This window comes from Gymnoscopelus braueri (assembly GCF_963280865.1).
Source record: "Gymnoscopelus braueri genome assembly, chromosome: 19".
NCBI classification, from domain to species: domain Eukaryota; kingdom Metazoa; phylum Chordata; class Actinopteri; order Myctophiformes; family Myctophidae; genus Gymnoscopelus; species Gymnoscopelus braueri.
In genome coordinates, this window is record NC_137621.1 from 6696806 (window position 1) to 6717037 (window position 20232).

The window sequence follows — 20232 nt, forward strand, 5'->3', positions numbered from 1 at the left end:
TAGTTACTTTCCACCACTGGTCCTGTGACATTTGTACACTGTTGAAGGGCCTTTAGGCCTATGTGAAAAAGTGAAAAAAATGTTGTGCATAGTAGTGTATATCTGTCTGTCATGTAATGTCACTATGAATTGAGTACAAAAGGACTCCATTTGAAACAAATGTCTTTCATGGGTTTTTTAATCCTTTTTAGTTGACCTTGTATCTATGTATCTAAACTGTACTTTCATGTGTTTTTTTTTCTTTTGAAGGTTTTTACAAACCTCTAAATAAACTATTCAACCAATCAATCAGTGATATATTCAACAACAAAAAAATGTGTATGAAAAATCAAATAAAACATAATAAATCTTGTATGAGGGTCCCTGGCACAACATCTTTTCAGATGGGGGTCAGTGTGGACACATACATATACATTTGTTGACCTTAAAATGTTTATGAAACACTATACCTCAATAAAAACGACACAACGGAAAAAACAAGAGATCAAAAAACAACATGTGACATGTTTCCTAGACAAACTAATTATCTGACAGGTTGCAATGATAAAATAAAATGAAATAGGATTTTATTATTAATTCATACACATACATGGCCCTCTATCTTTCTTCAATGCATCCCATCAAACTTCCGTCTACATTACATCAAGTACTTTACTTTAAAACAAAGCCAAAGTAACTTACCAGGTGACAATTACCATGTTTGACCACTAGATGGCTGTACAGTATAGACTGAAGATCAACAGATGTACATAAACAGTAGGACAGGAGAATTATTGACAATATATACAGTAGCTCTGTAGCCTACTAGACGTTGGTGTCTATACATGCATCAAATCAAAAAGGGTTTTGTGGAAAAAGTCAAAGCTCTTATATCGTGATAGTAATCATTGCTATAGAGTGTTTGTTCAGTAACAGGTGTCTCCCAAGTCTCTCCAGCTCTAAAATACAGAAAATACAGTTTCAAGTGGGTTGTCAATACCTATCAGGAGAGAATACCCATTTATCAGCTTCAATTTTATACAGGGGTCATCACCATGCTGTTTTGTGGTGGACATGTCATTTTTTTGCCACAGACATACAGTACAAAATGAGTGGACAACAATATTACCAGAAACACATAAAGAGCTAGCCCTGAATGACCATATAACAGGTCTGTAACTCTGAGAGTGTACAAATGGAGCCAAACGGACCCTTACGGGTCCGTTTGGTTCCATTTGTACACTCTCAGAGTTATGGGGGTCCTTACAAATAAAACATTTGAGAACCATTGTAGGACTCCTAATGTGTCATAATACTGTATAGTGTCATGGTAAATCAGAGTCATACATGTTCTGAAGAAAACCTGGAGACTTGACATTCAGTTATTGGGTCTTATGATCAAAATAGGAACATTATAATGGTGTGTAAATAAAAAATCGGCCACGGACAAGACCATGTCTTTGCCACGGACACATTTGTCCGTGTACGGACATATTGATGACCCCTGATTTTAGAGTGTTCCAGTTACAAATGTGTCTGCTCGTTTCTTTATGTCATGATCCCTCCTTTCAATTACACTTGTTCAACCTGTATCCTGCATGAGTTCTCTCGTTTGTGTCCCGACCTGAAAAAAAAATCATTTTCTGTTTACTAAAGAGCTGGAGAGACATGGAGACTCCTGTTAATGAACAAAAACTCTATAGCAATGAGTGCTATCAGAATATAGAGCTATTTAACACATGTTTTAACAAAGAAATATCCCTTACCCTACCTTTAGTGCTGGTTGTGAGATCAATAGAAAAGCGTTCTCTCTGCAGCAGCTATTTCACTCAATTAATCCCTCAATATTCTTTCCATTAGTTTCTAGCAGTGGTGGAAAGTAACTAAGTACATTTTTAAGTACTGTACTTAAGTACAATCTTGAGGTATTTGTACTTTACTTGAGTATTTCCAAATGCCAATACTTTTACTTCTACTCCACTACATCTCAGAGGCAAATATTGTACTTTTATTCCACTACAATTATTTGAAAACTTTAGTTACTAGTTACTTTGCAGATGTAAATTATTACATTATAAAACATACATTAACCACTTTAGCCCTATTTTAAACATAGGGTATTTGAAAATAGCCGATCTACAAGCTCACAACGTGTCGCGATGCGACGCGTTGTGAGCTTGTAGATCGGCTATTTTCAAACATTTTTGTACTTTTACTTTTGGTACTTTAAGTATATTTTGATGCCAATACTTTTGTACTTTTACTCAAGTAACATTTTGAACACAGGCCTTTTACTTGTAACAGAGTCCTTCTACATTGTGGTATTGATACTTTTACTTAAGTAAAAAATGTCATGCCAATGGACAGTCTGGATGACAGGGTGCCTGGTGGATCAACCAGTCAGTGCATAGGTCACGAGTCCCCAACCCGGGGCCTGCGGAACCCTAGCGGTCCTTGAGGGGGTTCCAGGGGGTCCCCAGATAAATGATTGATAGTTGGGAAACCAAATAGAACCTTATGGGTCTGTAACTCTGAGAGTTTACGAATGGAACCAAGTGGACCCTCTATACGGGTCCGGCACTCTCAAATGGACCCGTATTCGTTGTGAGCTTGTAGATCGGCTATTTTCAAATGAACAAAATGTATATAGGGCTGTGGTTAATAACGTATGTTTTGTAATGATAATCACAATCTACAAAGTAACTAGTAACTAAAGTTTTCAACTAATTGTAGTGGAGTAAAAGTACAATATTTGCCTCTGAGATGGAGTAGAAGTAAAAGTACTGAAAATTTGAAATACTCCAGTAAAGTAAACAAAATACCTCAAAATTGTACTTAAGTACCGTGCTTGAGTAAATGTACTTAGTTACTTTTACACCACTGATTATAACACAGGTCCCTTTTTCCACTTCCTGAAAGGTAACAGTTTTGGACAACACAAGTCCAACAAGATGTTCACCCGACAGTCGATCATATCCATCACAAACAGTGTGTTTTCATCCACAATGTGGCCATTATACTGCCAGGTCAGTGTGACTCACAGCTCAGCTCCCTATAACTGCCTGTCTGGGTCACTATTCTCAAAATAACCAGTACATTTTAACCCTTAATTGCACTGTGTTAGAAACCTGCTGACGCTTTTGGTGTACAGCGGGTCAAATTTGACTCAAAATACTCATAATTTTCTATTTTTGTTCTCCCCCACGTCATAGCTGACTTGTTATGCAGTCATGTCCATGTAAACACTATTTAAAATTCACTCATTACATTTCCTATAATGAAGACAATGGATAATGATGTTATCTGGCTATAATAGACTAATACTAGAACACTTTAAAATTGTTAATATTGTTAACAATAGTGACTGTGAGTGATCTGTGGTGTTACGGGTCAAAATTGACCCATATACCTATACAATAAAGAAGGTAAAGTAATTTATTTTTTATAAACCCAAACTTTATTGTAAATGGTAAATGGTGCATTTATATAGCGCTTTGTGCTCTACATAGATTGGGCATTACATTCACCCATTCACACACACATTCACACAACGATGGCGGAGGAAACCATGCAAGGCTTGTGTCTTGCTTAAGGACACTTCGACACTAACTTTTAGTTTTAGCCAAAAAGTATCACCTACCCTACCTTTAAAGGTAGGGTAAGCTATTTACTTTGGTTAAAATAAGTGTTAAATAGCTCTATATTCTGATAGTACTCATTACTATAGAGTGTCTGTTCAGTAAAAGGAGTCTCCCTGGTCTCTTTCCAGCTCTTTATTAACAGAAAATGCTGATTGGCTTAAAATTTGTCACCTACCTGAAAATGTATTATATTATGTTAACTAAAGAGTTGGAGAGACCCCTGTGACCGGAAAAACACTCTGTAGCAATGATTACTATCAAAATATAGTACTGTAACCTTTTTAACAAAACAAAAAAAAGGTACTTTTACTTTACAGGGGTAATTCAATGGTTTATACTTTGTACTTCTACTCCTTTACATCTGAGCTCAGAACCAAATTGTGGCCGTACTCATGGAGGTTGGTATTAAAACCCTCTGGTGTCTGGCATTTTGTTTTAAAATACAAAATGACTATCCTTTTTCGCCAGGGCTGGTATGGTCCACTTCTGGGGATTAACCCCAGAACTCAGAACGTATGCTTAACATTTTTAAATAGCGGAAATAGCCAATCTACAAGGTCACAACGCGTCACATTACGACGCTTCGTGAGCTTGTAGATCTTGATTATAAAGGAAACGTAAACAAAGAACCTCAAAAGTAGGAATTGAAAAAATCTTTTCAATTCCTACTTTTGAGGTGTATACTGGATTTTGGGTCTAGCACTCCACTGAGAAAACCCATTGTTTTTTTTTCTTATTTAGTAAACAAAGAACCATCACAGAGCTGAAAGGTTTTAGGTTATGGAAGGTTCTGGGTTAACCTTAGTTCGTACTCATTACATTACATTACAGTCATTTAGCAGACGCTTTTATCCAAAGCGACTTACAATAAGTACATTCAACATAGGTAGGGAACGAAACTACTAATCACCAGAAATCTTAAGTGCATTCTCTTCTAAAACAAGCAACTAAGAGTATACCTAGCGCTAAGGTAAAAGTGAAATATATCAGCTATAGCTACTTTCTTATACAGATGAGACAAATAGGAAAATCAAATGAGCAAGAGCTAAAACAAATGAGTGTATTGAATAAACAAGATCCAATAAAACAATAAAACAAGAGCTCGTACAACTAGTTAACAACTAGTTGCTCCAAAAAAAGCCTGCATTAGACTTCCGTCACAGCGTTGGGATCGGTGGCTGGGCGGGTCTGTGTCTTCGTCCGTCTGCTGATGACTACCAGAGTGACAGTGAGGGCGACCATGATGGCGGCCGTCCCTACGACACGAACCACCAACGTGACCACGTGGAGACGATCAGAGCAGGCTGGTGTCGCTGTTGTCGTCATGTCTCCTGGAATGCAAGTAGTGGAAGAAATCATCAATATTTGCTACTGAAAGGGATATTTCACTTTCAAACATGTCTGGGGTCATTTTAACGTCTACTCAGGCTTTTGTTAGAAACACCAGCAGTTTTTAAGTTGCTTGATTCAGTATTTAGATATTTTATATTCATTTGACACGCCCCCTTCCTATACAAACCCATTGTAACTTGAAACTTCATTTTAATCATGTTAGATTCATTGAAAACACCCGTCCTTGGTTTTGGTGACTGACACTGGCCTTCTATTGAGTGAGGGGGTTTATTTTATATATATATATATTTTTTTAAATAAGTGTGATGCCAATAAGTATTGGCATCACACTATAATTACAGTACCAAACGTAAAAGTATTCATTATGCAGAATGTCTCATTTCACAACTGTCGCATTGCAACACGGTGTGAGCTTATACATCGGCTATTTTCAAATACCCAAACAATAAAAAAGTGGATGTAATTAATATTTTGTAATACTAATCTAAATCTGCAAAGTAACTATATCAACTAAAGCTGTCAAATAATTGTGGTGGAGTAATGAGATCCAATATTTGCGTCAGTGCAGTAGAAAGAAGTATAACGTATCGATTGAGTAAATGTACTTAGTTACCTTGCGCCACTTCTGGGAGGTCAATGAATGTCTTCACTTCTCCGCTGACAGTCACCTGACACCTGATCTTCATGCACAGGTGGTGTGTGTGGATGGTCAGATTGGTAGAACATCCAGGCCTCTGAGAGTCGTCTGCCAACAGGTTACCGTCCTCATCCACCCAGCTCACACTCACACCTCCACAGCTTGCATCTTGTCCAATCAGAGAGCACTGCAGTGGCCGTCCTTCTGTCCCCCCGTTTCCTCCGGTGAGCTCACTCACCGCCAGTACGGACAGGTCGACGCGTTGATCGTCTAAACGCTGCCTGCCAATAGGAAACTGTCGAATGACATAAAAGCCGACATCTTCGGCAGTGACGTCTTTGACGGTCAGAGAGCAGTTAGTCTCCAAACTCAATCTGTTGGCTTTGGAAGGCTTTAGTCGACCCGTTTCAATCGCGCCCCTCTCGGCCAGGATGACGGCAGCCGCCGAACCAGGTTGGCTATAAATCCACGTGGTTGAATCGCAGCCGGGGTCGCCGTCAGGTAGCCGGTTGACGAACGGCAGGCTGACGGTATCTCCACTTCTGCTGTACAGGTCCAGTGTTTTGGGGCGGCTGGGGTCCACTGCAAGCAGCACAAATAAACACACTGGAATCCATCTGAAGCCACACATTGTGATGCGAACTTGGTCTTGGTTTATTTGGTGTCCCTTCTTTCTGTCTGTCTGTCTGTCTGTCTGTCTGTCTCGGTGTGTGTATGTGAGGCAGTAATCAGTGCTGTGGTTGTCAGTTCCTCATGCAGTAACACGTCATTCTGCAGTTTTCCTGTGATGAAACTCATGTTGTTCAACAGATATTTAGAAATATTTCTGTGTGGTCCAGATATTTGGCGTAACCGTCTGGGCACCTTGGCTGGCAATCCAGTCCGACCTTTGCTGTGTGTACCCCCCCCCCCCCCCATCTCTAATCTAATGTGGGCCCTGCTTATGAGGTGGTATTCCCAGAACTCAGAACTTGTACTTTCACATCCTTTCTAAAATACCCCCCAAAAATTGCCTAATCTACAAGGTCACAGCGTGTCACATTGCGACGCGTTGTGAGCTTGTATTGACTGATTGTTTGAATACTTTATTAACAAATTGCAAAATAGTGAGTACAATTACGCAGTCAATGCTAAAACGATAACACAAAAAGCCCTGAGGGCTTGTTTCCATTGTTGTCCTATGTATTCAATTCAATGAATTGTCTATTTTCCTTTTCTGGTGGTGTGGTGAGGACCCACATGCAGGAAGGACAGCAAGGCAGGCAGAGTTCAAAACCCATGAATGGGTGATTTAATACAAAAATAACAGAGAAGACATCAGACATCACAAACTAACAAGATACAACACTAAACATGATGCAATACCAAACAATGACTCGACAAGCACTGACTGGGGGACAAAACAAAGACAGAATTTTGACTATTTTATGGTTTATAAGGAAGTTTTATATTTATCTACTATATTATCTTTAAACTTTTTCTTGACATTTATAGATTGAACTGCACATTTTTAGGTCGTTATCACAACTATTCCATATTTCTCTAGCCTTAACCAATGTACATCTCCCTTTAATGTTTGTTCTATTTTTAGTAATTTCAAACATAAGTATACCCCTCAGCTCACACCGGTTTTCTTTGGAACAATTTCTGAATGCAGCATGGAAGCAATTTCTGTTGTGCTTTGAAGGCCAATAAAACTGTTTTCTGAGCTACTATGTCATAGAATGTCGACGGTTCATAATATTCTGATCTATTTATTATTCTTATAGCTCTCTTCTGTAATATAAAAAAAGGGTTTGTATTAGTTTTATATGTGTTTCCCCATACCTCCACACAATAAGTAATGTATGGAACTATGAGTGAACAATACAGCAAATACAGTGATTTCTGACAACGGTTATATTTAGTTTTATGTAATTTTGCATTAATTTTAGACATTTTTAATTTTACATTATTTATATGTGATTTCCAGCATAGTTTATCATCTATTATTAAACCCAAAAACGTATTTTCATATACTCTTTCTATTTCCATACCACTGATTTTAATTGTAGCTTGATGGTTGATTTTCCTAGTGCCAAACATTATGAACTTTGTTTTAGTCAGATTTAATGATAACTTGTTAATGTCAAACCATTCAGGAGCTGCTCCAAACTCTTCCCGGATCAAAAAAGGTTTGTATCATTGGCAAACAAGACATATTTTAACATTGTTGACACTTGCAAATATCATTTATATAATATGAATAATTTGGGACCTAGAACAGAACCTTGTGGGACACCGTATGTGACTTTTTCTAATTCAGATTTTACATTATTTATTTGAACACATTGATATCTATCAGCAAGGTAATTCTTTATCCATGAGTTGGCTATCCCTCTGACACCATATCTCTCCAGTTTATTTAATAATGAGTTGTGATCTATGGTGTTAAAAGCTTTTTTCAAGTCAATGAACACTCCCACATATATTCCTCCTTTTCAAAAGCAGTTGAAATTCCCTCCACTAGTTCCATCACAGCCATAGAAGTGGACCTATTTACCATATTGGTGATTACTCAACAGATTGTGTTTTTCTATGAACTGATCAAGTCTCTTAACAAACAGTTTTTAAATTATTTTAGAACATTATGACAGTAGAGAAATTGGTCTGTAGTTGGTGAAATGATGTCTATCTCCATTTTTGAAAATGAGATACAGCTGGGGAACTCAAGAACATAGAACCATAACAACTAGAACATGAACATAACATAGAAATACAACATCTAGACCAGACATCGTTAGCCTCATCATAGCATATTTGCCTAAGTCATATTTTAAGGTTTTCGGAAAAGACAAAAAAACACTTTCTGCCTAAGTCAAAGAGATGACTTAGGCAAAAAGTGCTTGTTATGTCCTATTAGAATTCTTGTTACATTCAAAAATCACTTTCTGTCATCTCTTTGACTTATGCAGAAAGTGAGTTTGGAATGTAAAGAGCATTGTGATTGGCTTAGGACATAGGCAATGAGGCACAATGATGCAGCACTGTGATGAGAGTAGATTTAGGCAAAAATGTCAATTTGACCAAAAAGTGACTTAGGCAATTATGCTATGAGGCTAACGACATGCAAAGTCTGTGACACTTTCTTTCTTTGTACGTTTTGTTTTTATGGCGTACCACCACCTCCAGGGGTGGTTCTGATTATAACATAACCCATTAAAACCGGGAAAGAATCTGTCTTTTTTAGATTTCTTTGGCTATTCAAAAATAGCAGATATACAAGCTCATGAGCTTGAGCTTGTAGATCTGCTATTTTTGAAAAATCTTTGAATATATATATATATTTTTTTTAAAGCAAACATTTTTAACTCAAATCTTTGCTTCTGGGGGGATTCTACAAATGTCTTCTAAATCCTAGTTTTTGCTATAATCAGTGGTTCTCAAACTTTTTCATGTCAAGGACCCCTTATATGAATTTTGGCCACGGACCCCCCATCTCAAAATATTTTGTTCCAGGGACCCCCCAGAAGTTGTAACATCGTTAAAAATGTGCGCTACAGAAAAAAAGGTATTCAAAAAATGTACACACATTTTCACAATAATAAAAAAAATAGCAGATCTACAAGCTCATTGCGCGGCAGAGCTTGTAGATCTGCTAATTTTGAATAGCCCAAAGAAATCTTAAAATGACACACAGATGCGTTCCCAGTCTTAAAGGGATAAACAAGAAAACATCACATAACTTCAGGTTCTGGGTTAGAATTCGCACTCCAAAAGAGCGGGTTGGTGGCTTCGGGGTTCTGTGTCTTCTTCGTCAGTCTGCTGATGACAAGCAGAGTGACAGTGAGGGCGACCATGATGACAACCGTCCCTACGACACGGACCACCAACACCACCACGTAGAGATGATCAGAGCAGGCTGGCTGCACAGAGGGGGAGGAGGAGGAAGAGGAGGAGGATGAGGAGGGGGAAGAGGCAGGCGTAGGGTCAACAGCTGCTGTTCCACTGGAAGGACTGGATGTTGGAGTCGCTGTCGTCATCATGTCTCCTGGAATGCAAGTGGTGGAAGAAGAACTCAATATTTGTGTGTATATAATGTGTCTATTAGTGTGGATATAATATATTAGGGGGTTGTTGGCCGGATTAGTGAGCCATAGATCGGGGGTTTAGTCCCAACTCGGGGTGTTGCACTTCTCGGCCGATACAGGAGCTTATACAGTAGGCTACATCCGCTATTTTCAAATACCAGAACTATTAAAAAAATGGCAACTTTGTTTTTTTTACAACCAAGGTTTATGTTTTAGCTTGTAATTAAAGTAAATAAAAGATGAGTGTTAAAAAAAAAATCATTTACTGCTTTCTATAGTTTTAGCAATTTTCGCGATCTTTTTTTTACAGTGGGCATTCGGGCATGGGGGCTAAATATGTATTTTTTACACAATAAAAAAGGCCCCGTGGTCTTTGATGGCCAGATGTGAGTTATTGTGGGCTAGAAGAGCTACTGTAAATAGTAATAAAGAAATCGCTGGGTTATTGTGTAAAAAAAAGACATATTTAGCCACCTGCCCGAATGCTCCCGCCCACTGTAAAAAAGATAGCGAAAATTGCTGAAACTATAGAAAGCAGTAAATGAAAACATTTGTAACACTCATCTTTTATTTAGTTTAATAACAAGCTAAAACATAAACCTTGGTTGTAAAAAAAACCCAAAGTTGTTCTTTAAGTGAATATAATTAATGTTTTGTAATACTAAAACAAAATCTGCAAAGTAACTAGCAACTACAGCTGTCAAATAATTGTGGTGGAGTAAAGAGATCCAATATTTGCGTCTGCAGTAGAAAGAAGTATAACGTATTGATTGAGTAAATGTACTTAGTTACCTTGCACCACTTCTGGGAGGTCAATGAATGTCTTCACTACAGTCACCTGACACCTGATCTTCCTGAGGTGGTGTGTGTGGATGGTCAGATTGGTAGAACATCCAGGCCTCTGAGAGTTGTCTGCCAACAGGTTACCGTCCTCATCCACCCAGCTCACACTCGCACCTCCACAGCTTGCATCGTATCCAATCAGAGAGCACTGTAGTGGCCGTCCTTCTGTCCCCCCGTTTCCTCCGGTGACCTCACTCACCGCCAGTACGGACAGGTCGACGCGTTGTTCGTCTCCACGTTGCCGGCCGCCATCTTGATACTGTCGAATGTAATAATGGCCGACATCTTCGGCCGTGACGTCTTTGACGGTCAGAGAGCAGTTCGTCTCCAAACTCAACCTGTTGGCTTTGGACGGCTTTATTTGACCCGTTTCAATCGCGCCCTTCTGGGCCAAGATGACGGCAGCCGCCGAATCAGGTTGGCTATAAATCCACGTGGTTGAATTGCAGCCGGGGTCGCCGTCAGGTAGCCGGTTGACGAACGGCAGGCTGACGGTATCTCCACTTCTGCGGTACAGGTCCAGAGCTGGGCGGCTGGGGTCCACTGCAAGCAGCACAAATAAACACACTGGAATCCATCTGAACCCACACATTGTGATGCAAACTTGGTCTTGGTTTATTTGGTGCCCCTTCTGTCTGTCTGTCTGTCTGTCTGTCTCGGTGTGTGTATGTGGGGCAGCAAGCAGTGCTGGTTGTCAGTTCCTCATGCAGTAACACGTCAATCTGTAGGTTGATTTCCTGTGATGACATGACACTCATGTTGGCCAACAGATATTTAGAAATGTTTCTGTGTGTGTGTGAAAGTACAGAATGCAAGGTTCCAAAATGATGTGTCGTACATTGTCACCTGAATCTACTTGAAGAAGAAGATTATATTTTCATGTTAGTTGTCAAACCTCTGATCAAGAAGCTCTGTAAAGGCCGCTCAAAGATCTCCTCTCACCTCTCGCAACCACTAGTTCAAGGAGAAATAATTATAGTATTTAGTAATCCTAAAACATTGTTTTGTATTGAGTGGATTATCAACATTTAAACTTGTGTAATATGAAGAAGCAGAAGTATGTTTCTTTCCGTCTTTGTTTCCTTTTTCTTTTTAAGAAACCACAGCCGATTTCCTCGATTTCACATGTGTGGTGGTGGGTGATGGCTGATTTAAGCACCTGGCCTGAGTCAGTGGTGGAAAAAGTACTAAATGTTTTTACTTAGGTAAAAGTAGCAATACTGCAATGTAGAAATACTCTGTTAGGGCGCGCTCCCACCAAGAGTTGGCTGGCCGCTGTTAAACGCAGGTTGTGCGCGGCCACAGTTTTTTGCAGCCAGCGGATTAAAAAAAACTCTGTGACGCACCTGTCACTCACATTCAAGACCGTCCCCGTAGCCCACACGAGCCCACACCGCCTGCTGCCTTGAGCACCATGTTGCTTCCTGAGTCTTGAGACGGTCCGCCTTCGACTCACCCGATTGGACAGAGGGAGAAAATCAGCGCCTGCCTCCAGCAGTTTTATGCTTAGTCGCGGAGAGCAGATAAACACAAGGTCTGCGCGACTAGCGGAAAAATCTGCTCTTGCGTGAATCAACGCATTTACATTGACAAAGCATTGGCAGATTCTGCCCCAGAGGTAAAATAAAAGTGCGGTGGGAGCGCGCCCTTACAAGTAAAAGTCCGGAATTCAAAATTTACTTGAGTAAAAGTACAAAATTATTGGTATCAAAATGTACTTAATGTATCAAAAGTAGAAAGTACTCATTCTGCAGAATGTCCCACTTCACAAGTTTTCAAATCAAAATCCTTTGAAAATAGTCGATCTACAAACTCACAATGCGTCGGATTGTGAGCTTGTAGATCGGCTATTTTCGAATGGCCGAAATGTATATAGGGCTGAAGTGGTTCATGTATGTTTTGTGATAATAATCAAAATCTACAAAGTAACTAGTAACTAAAGTTTTCAAATAATTATAGTGGAGTAAAAGTACAATATTTGCCTCTGAGATGTAGAGGAGTAGAAGTAAAAGTGCTGAAAATTGGAAATACCCCAGTAAAGTAAAAAATACCTCAAAATTTTACTCAAAGCCTACAGTACTTGAGTAAATGTACTTAGTTACTTAACACCACTGGCCTGAGTCCAGACTAATTGGGCTCTGAGCTGGGCGTGACTGCACACCTGTTGTGGATCCAGGATAAATCAGTCATCCTCACATCATGCCACTCTCTCTACAATCATTTATAAATGTGTTTTGATCCATCAACCATGTGTCAGAGGAGCCAAGCCACAGAGGTGGCTGCCTGGCAATGGTGGAAAAAGTAAAGTGAAAGTAAAAGTATCAATTGCAATGTTAGAAATACTCTGTTACAAGTAAAAAATCCTGTCCATCAAAATGCACTTAAATAAAAGTACAAAAGTATTGGCATCAAAATATACTTAAAGCACCAAAAGTAAAAGTACTCATTATGCAGAATGTCCCGTTTCACAAGGTATCATTATGTATGAAATGAATTAGAATATTTCGAAAATAGCAGATCTATAAGCTCGCAACGCGTCGCATCGCGACGCGTTGCGAGCTTGTAGATCGGCTATTTTCAAATGGCCAAAGTTTAAATAGGGCTGAAGTGGTTATGATGTACGTTTTGTAATAATAATCAAAATCTACAAAGTATAACAAGTAACTAAAGTTTGCCCCTGAGACGTAGTGGAGTAGGAGTAAAAGTATTGAAAGTTAGAAATACTCAAGTAAAGTCAAAGTACCTCAAAATTGTACTTAAGTACAGAACTTGAGTAGATTTCCACCACTGCTGCCTGAAAGCAGAAGTTTGTTGTTGTGGAATATGAAAAAGCAGAAGTATTTTTCTTTCCGTCTTTGTTTCCTTTTTCTTTTTAAGAAACCACAGCCGATTTCCTCGATTTCACATGTGTGGTGGTGGCCTGAGTGGTGGAAAAAGTACTCAATGTTTTTTACTTAGGTAAAAGTAGCAATACTGCAATGCAGAAATACTCTGTTACAAGTGCAAGTCCGGAATTCAAAATTTACTTGAGTAACAGTACAAAATTATTGGTATCAAAATGTACTTAAAGTATCAAAAGTAGAAAGTACTCATTCTGAAGAATGTCCCACTTCACAAGTTTTCAAATCAAAATCCTTTGAAAATAGCCGATCTACAAGCCCACAATTCGTGTCATCGCGACGCATTGTGAGCTTGTAGATCGGCTATTTTCGAATGGCCGAAATGTATATAGGGCTGAAGTGGTTAATGTATGTTTTGTGATAATAATCAAAATCTACAAAGTAACTAGTAACTAAAGTTTTCAAATAATTATAGTGGAGTAAAAGTACAATATTTGTAAGTGAAAGTACTGAAAATTGGAAATACTCCAGTAAAGTAAAAATACCTCAAAATTGTACTGAAGTACTGTACTTAAAAATGTTCTTAGTTACTTGCATTGTTATAGCATTGTTTTGTAACAAAAGGATTTCTTGTTTGCCAACTTTCTTTCACAATCCTGTGTCACGATATGCTGTATCTATGCAAGTGTGGATGACTGTGTTTATACATGCACACATGTGTAAAGGACGGGGGGCCTTTGCTGTACTTTGTAAAAAAGATCTGACATATATTTGTTGTCTTTTAATGTGAAGCACTCTTAATGTGTTTGTATGAAATATGCTATGCAAATGACCTTGACTTGACCTCTCATCTACAGGATCTGATACTTGTGCTGCATACTATTGGTTGATTGTAACGTCACTAACACAGGGGTCTTCAACCAGGCCAAGGACCCCCTAGCTGAGAGAGAGATGAAGCAGGGACCCCCTCTATATTGTATAAAATTGCATTTCAGATTACACTTTTTTTTTGTTTACTTGGTCGGCTCTTTTTTCCCTCTACACCTACACCTCATTGCTAAAAATAGCCGATCTACAAGCTCACAACGCCTCGCAGCGCGAGGCGTTGTGAGCTTGTAGATCTGCTATTTTTTTTTATAAGTTCTCCTCAGAAAAGGGATGCTATAGGGTTCAAGTGGTTACAGTAAAAATAAAACATATCACACAAAGATTTTGCGGACCCCCTGTAGTAACTCTGAGGACCCCCTAGGGGTCCCGGACCCCCTGTTGAAGACCCCTGGGCTAGCAGAAAGCTACAATGGACCCTTCGCTAAACCCCACCCCAAAAAGCGATTGTCCAATGCTAGCTTAGAAACCGTTTTTAAGCTAGCATATGGTCTGGCAAGCTTCCATCACCTGTCATAGCGGTCAATGGTACTTCGCCCGCACACACACACACACAGTCATTTTGCAACATAATAGCAAGAATAGGAATACCACGATAACGCAATGGTGACTATGAACCAGCAACAGATTCCACCGTACCCAGAGATCGGTTGGAGGGTGCTTTTCCCAAGCTGAAATCTGCACTTAAACTGCAAGGCTGCATGGCTGTGTTGTTGAACAACACACTATGCATTTAACAGCGGTCGGCCATGTTTTGGTGGGACCCGCGCCCTAACAGAGTATTACTAAATTGCAGTATTGATACTGTTACTTAAGTAAACAGTAAAACAACAAGTACTTTTTCCAACGCAGACGGAGATACAGTAGATAGATAGATAGATAGATAGATAGAGTACACAGACAGACAGACAGACAGACAGACAGACAGACAGACAGACAGACAGACAGACAGACAGACAGACAGACAGACAGACAGATAGATTAGTTATAGATGCTGTATGAGTCACTCTTTTCAGTTAGGATTGATTGTCAGTTTTCTCTACAGTGATTTTAATTATCCACGGTGCGGCCCTGCTTACGTACTGTACAGTATTAATTGTGCAAACCTGAATTCCATTAGACCCAGTGATTGAACAGCGGCTGCCTGTTGTTCAAAAGGTCATGCTAATCAAACTTTAACTTTGTTATGAAAGTCTTTTTTTCCCCGTTTTTTTTTTTTACAGTGTAGCTCTGTAGGAGGTAGATTGGGTAGGGATTTGAGACAATAGCAATTAAAATGAAAATTTTACTCTCAAGCAGTAGTGGACAGTGACTAAGTAGATTTACTTGAGTACTGTACTAGTAAATGTTTATGTGAGTATCTGTACTTGACTTGAATATTATCTACAAGCTAGGACAATATACACTTCAATACAGCAATGCATTGATGTAAAAAAAAAGATAAGAACATAAAATGTACCTTATAATTTGTATTTTGGAAACTTAAATATCTTTAATAATATCTTAAGTATTTTTTTTAAAGCAAGTGCTCCAGTTCTTTAAGTCAAGTACAACTTTCACAGTGCAACTTTCAGTTGTAGTTGAGTAATATTAGGCTTTGCGCCGCGTTTCAAGCTTGAAGATCTGCTACTTTTGTGTGACGTGGTAGTATGATCAAGTATAGGGCATTATTTTACGAAAAAAAACACCAAAAAGTTTCAAAATATGGAGATAAGAGGTTTCTGCATGACAGCATCGATCTATACTTTGACCTTCAGCCCTATATACATTTCTGCTATTTGAAAATAGCAGATCTATAAGCTCACAATGCGTCGCATCGCGACGCATTGTAAGCTTATAGATCTGCTATTTTCAAAAGATCTTTATACATTTTATACGTTTGAAAACTTGTGAAATGGGACATTCTGCACAATGAGTACTATCTACTTTTGGTACATTTGATACCAATACTTTTGTACTTTTACTCAAGTAAATCTTGCATTCCACACTTGTACTTGTAACAGAGTATTTCTACATTGCCGTATTGCTACTTTTACTTAAGTAAAGTATTTGAGTACTCTTTCCACCACTGTTCTCCAGACCCAAACGTCACTCTGCTCGAATCAATGTTTTCCTCTGTGATTCATGATTTAATCAGCCGGTAACGTCACACAGGCTCGCTCCACAGGCGCACCCCGCTGCTTCGCCCGATGCGCTGTTTTGCTAAGACGTTTCTGAAGCATCTGCGCCTGTAGCGACGCGTGTCGCAGCGATCACCCCGAAAATCCTCCTTATACGCATTCATAGCAGCCAACAATGCAAAGTTGGCAAGAAAAATGCAAAGCTGGCAGGTTTTTAGGACAATGCTTCTCAACATGTGGCCCGGGCACCTTTGACCACTTAAACCCTAGCATATCCCCATTTTGGGCATGTCTTAAAACCCTCTGGCGTCTGGCGTTTTGTTTTAAAATACAAAATGACCATATGACCATATCAACATGCCATATGATGAGACTCCCAAAGGTGTTAATAGGCGAACTGTGTCACCGAAAATAGCCGACCTGCCAGCTCACGGCTATTTTCGACGCAGAGACTCGGGAGTCATCGGTCAATGAATTATATAGGGTTTAAGTGATTTAAGGGTTCTTCTTAACCGTTCAAATAAATGGTTCTTTGAAGAACCTGGGTCCGTACGGTTCTTTCTGTTCTGCTATATGGGCGTCACTCTGAAGAACCTGTTTGGGTTCCAGGTGGCACCTTGAGGTTTAGCTGTGCGTGGGTGCATGTCTTTGTATGTGCTGTTCCCATCATGTCCCAGTGCTTAAACCGTGATCTGGCAGGGTCCGTCCGCACCACACACACACACACACACACACACACACACCATATGTCCCCTCAAAGTGTCTGTGAGCGGGACAGCGGCGAACTCCCTACCCGGTCACGCGGTGTCGTGAGTCTCCCCGACACACCGAGCGGCAGTGGTGGAAAAAGTACTCAAATTCTTTACTTAAGTAAAAGTACCAATACTGCAATATAAAAATACTCTGTTACAAGTAAAAGTCCAGAATTAAGTATTTACTTGAGTAAAAGTACAAAAGTATTGGCATCAAAATGTACTTAAAGAACCAAAAGTAAAAGTACTAAATATTTGAAAATAGCCGATCTACAAGCTCACAACGCGTCGCGATGCGACGCGTTGTGAGCTTGTAGATCTGCTATTTTCAAATAGCCTAGGTATAAAATAGGTTTAAAGTGGTTAATGTATGTTTCATTATATCATAACTTATATCTGAAAAGTAACTAGTAATTAAAGTTTTCAAGTAAATGTAGTGGAGTAAAAGTACAATATTTGCCTCTGAGATGTAGTGGAGTAGAAGTAAAAGTATTGGAAATTGGAAATACTCAAGTAAAGTACAAATACCTCAAAATTGTACTTAAGTACAGTACTTGAGTAAATGTACTTAGTTACTTTCCACCACTGCCGAGCGGCACGGCACAGCACACGCGTGACATGACACGCTCCGACAGGCTTCGAGCCCATGTGCATCCTTCTGAAGCACATGGCCGATCTGCAAGCTCACCAAGTGGACCATGTGTAGGGCCTTGGGGAGACACTGGTGAGCTTGTACGTCGGCTACTTTCGGGGCTTCTTGACAAGCGAGGCCCCGCTGGCAGAACGCTGAGGCCATGTGGTCCGTCGTGAAGCCACCACATGTTCCTGAGTTGAGACGGTAAGACCTGAGAAGATTCTAGAAATGTCTTCTAAATCCTAACAGTTTTTTGAAAAAAAATCTAAAAAAAATATTTTCGAGATTTTTCAAAAATAGCAGATATACAAGCTCGTAGCGCGGCACTCGGTGCCGCGCTATGAGCTTGTATATCTGCTATTTTTGAATAGCCAAAGAAATCTAAAGTGACACAGATGCGTTCCAGGTATTAATGGGTTAAAAGCAACATGACACACAGTGTGGCCAGAGTACGGAGTCCTAACACACAGGGTGGGTGAGTTAGCTAGTGGCTTCCCTCGCCAGATTTCCAACCTTTCTTTCTTTCTTTCTTTCTTTCTGAAAGTATCACAATTGAAGGACTTTTAAGACCTTTTTAACATCTCTAAAAGGAAAATATAAATAATGAATACCAGCACGGCATCAAAAGTAATCAACAAACTATAGGCTACTATAAAACAATTGTCAAATATTAACTAATAAAGAGGCACATTTAAAAAAAAATGTTTATCTGAGGAACCGAGTCAAACAATGCATCAACTCTTATTCAAGTGCTTGTCAGGGTGGGGGGTCACTGGTTGAACATGTTTCATGTTTTTTTTTTGAGAACATACATATACTTTGACTCAAGTACTAGAGTACTTGAGCCTGGTAAACCATTAATTCACATTTCCATGTGTATTCTGCATGCAACCGGGATGGTTTACCACATTGGTTCTCAAATTGGGGTCCGGGGACCCCAAGGGGTCCTTGGGGGGTACCAGGGGGTCCCCCGAAAAATTGGCTAATATATACTGTCAATCATTTTAACGTTGGGTATTCACGCTATATGAGCTTGTACATCTGCTATTTTTGTGATGTTTTGAAAAACATGTTTTGAGAAACTATTTGGACATTCTTTAATAATTTGTATTTGTATTATATCATTTTAGGGGTACTTGGCACAAAAAAAGAGAACCACTGGTTTACCAGGCTAACTGTGTCCACCGCTGCCAAACATGCATCATCTCTGTAGTTCAGGGGTCTTCAACGTTTTCGGGCCAAGGACCCCCTAGCTGAGAGAGAGATGAAGCAGGGACCCCCTCTATATCGTATAAAATTGTGTTTCAGATAAACTTTTGCAGCTCTTTTTTCCCCTCTACATATATAACTCTTTGACAAAAATAGCAGATCTACAAGCTCACAACGCCTCACAGCGCGAGGCGTTGTGAGCTTGTAGATCTGCTAATTTTGGCTAAAGTTCTCCTCAGAAAAGGGATACTAGGGTTCAAGTGGTTCATGTAAAACAAAATAATCATATCACACAAAGATTTGGGGGACCCCCTGTAGTAACTCTGAGGACCCCCTAGGGGTCCCGGACCCCCTGTTGAAGACCCCTGCTGTAGTTACTATGTCTAACAGGTGACTGTGCACTCTCCATTTGAACAGACATTTTCAAATGAAAAAAAATAAAAGCATTTCTTTCATTTGAAAGTTCATCATTTTTTAAATACGTAACAGACATCCTTGATTCTGCTGATTCTGCTGATTCTTCATTCAAATGACCAGACGGCGGTGAGATGTCAGTAATTTTATTTGAATTCTATTAATTGAAGTCCTTACAGATTCCATCAAAGGATTTTTATTTTTGTTGTTCTTCTCCCTCTTTCTCGTGTACAACACCGCCCCGTATGCACACACACACACACGCGCACACACACACGCGCACGCACGCACACACACGCACACACACACACACACACACACACACACACACACACACACACACACACACACACACGTTGCCATATGCCATTCACACAAGCATCGCAATACATACTACACACACACACACACACACACACACACACACACACACACACACACACACACACACACACACACACACACACACACACACACACACACACACACAGAGCATGAAAGAGATATTGTACATAGTTTTATACAATAAAGTTCAGAGTGTGTGTGTGTGTGTGTGTGTGTGCGCGCGCGCGTGTGTAAGTGTGTGTGTGTGCGCGCACACGCGTATATGGGTGTGTGTCTGTGTGTCTGTGTCTGTGTGTGTGTGTGTGTGTCCTCGTAACTCCGGGGCCTGTGGATGAAAGCAGTTGTTTAAAGCCTCCATTAGCGCGTCCGTCAGAAGAAAAAATACGCGTCCCGTCTTTTGTTGTTGTCGTTGTGAGAGAAAGAAAGCCGAGAGAGACGCTCACGCTTCCCCTTTTTAGTCCGCTCTATTCAGCTCTGCCCGGCAACCCACAGACCACAGCAAAAAATAAA

At 39.8% G+C, this 20232-nt stretch overlaps 1 protein-coding gene across 2 annotated transcripts; it reads right to left on the bottom strand.

Annotated features, from left to right (window-relative positions):
* Positions 1–3549: 3549 nt before the first annotated feature.
* Positions 3550–11183, bottom strand: LOC308073914 (uncharacterized protein). 2 transcript variants are annotated; one of them, XM_080413195.1, is made up of 3 exons: positions 11039–11183; positions 5587–6182; positions 3550–4951 (listed from the first exon to the last, which is right to left on the bottom strand). In XM_080413195.1, exons 1-3 carry the CDS (start codon positions 11113–11115, stop codon positions 4767–4769), a joined length of 858 nt encoding a protein of 285 aa, XP_080269321.1. In that variant the 5' UTR covers positions 11116–11183; the 3' UTR covers positions 3550–4766. The 2 variants fall into 2 exon arrangements, with proteins under 2 accessions (XP_080269321.1, XP_080269320.1); XM_080413194.1 differs by lacking the exons at positions 3550–4951; positions 5587–6182 and adding an exon at positions 9304–9640 and having other exon boundaries at positions 10473–11183.
* Between the last annotated feature and the right edge of the window lie 9049 nt (positions 11184–20232).

Coding starts and splice junctions, on each gene's coding strand:
- LOC308073914 (XM_080413194.1), bottom strand. CDS start 11,115: ATGTGTGGGTTCAGATGGATTCCAGTGTGTTTATTTGTGCTGCTTGCA. Junction 9,641..10,472: donor CCTCCCAGAAGTGGTGCAAG/GTAACTAAGTAC, acceptor CTTGCATTCCAG/GAGACATGATGACGACAGCG.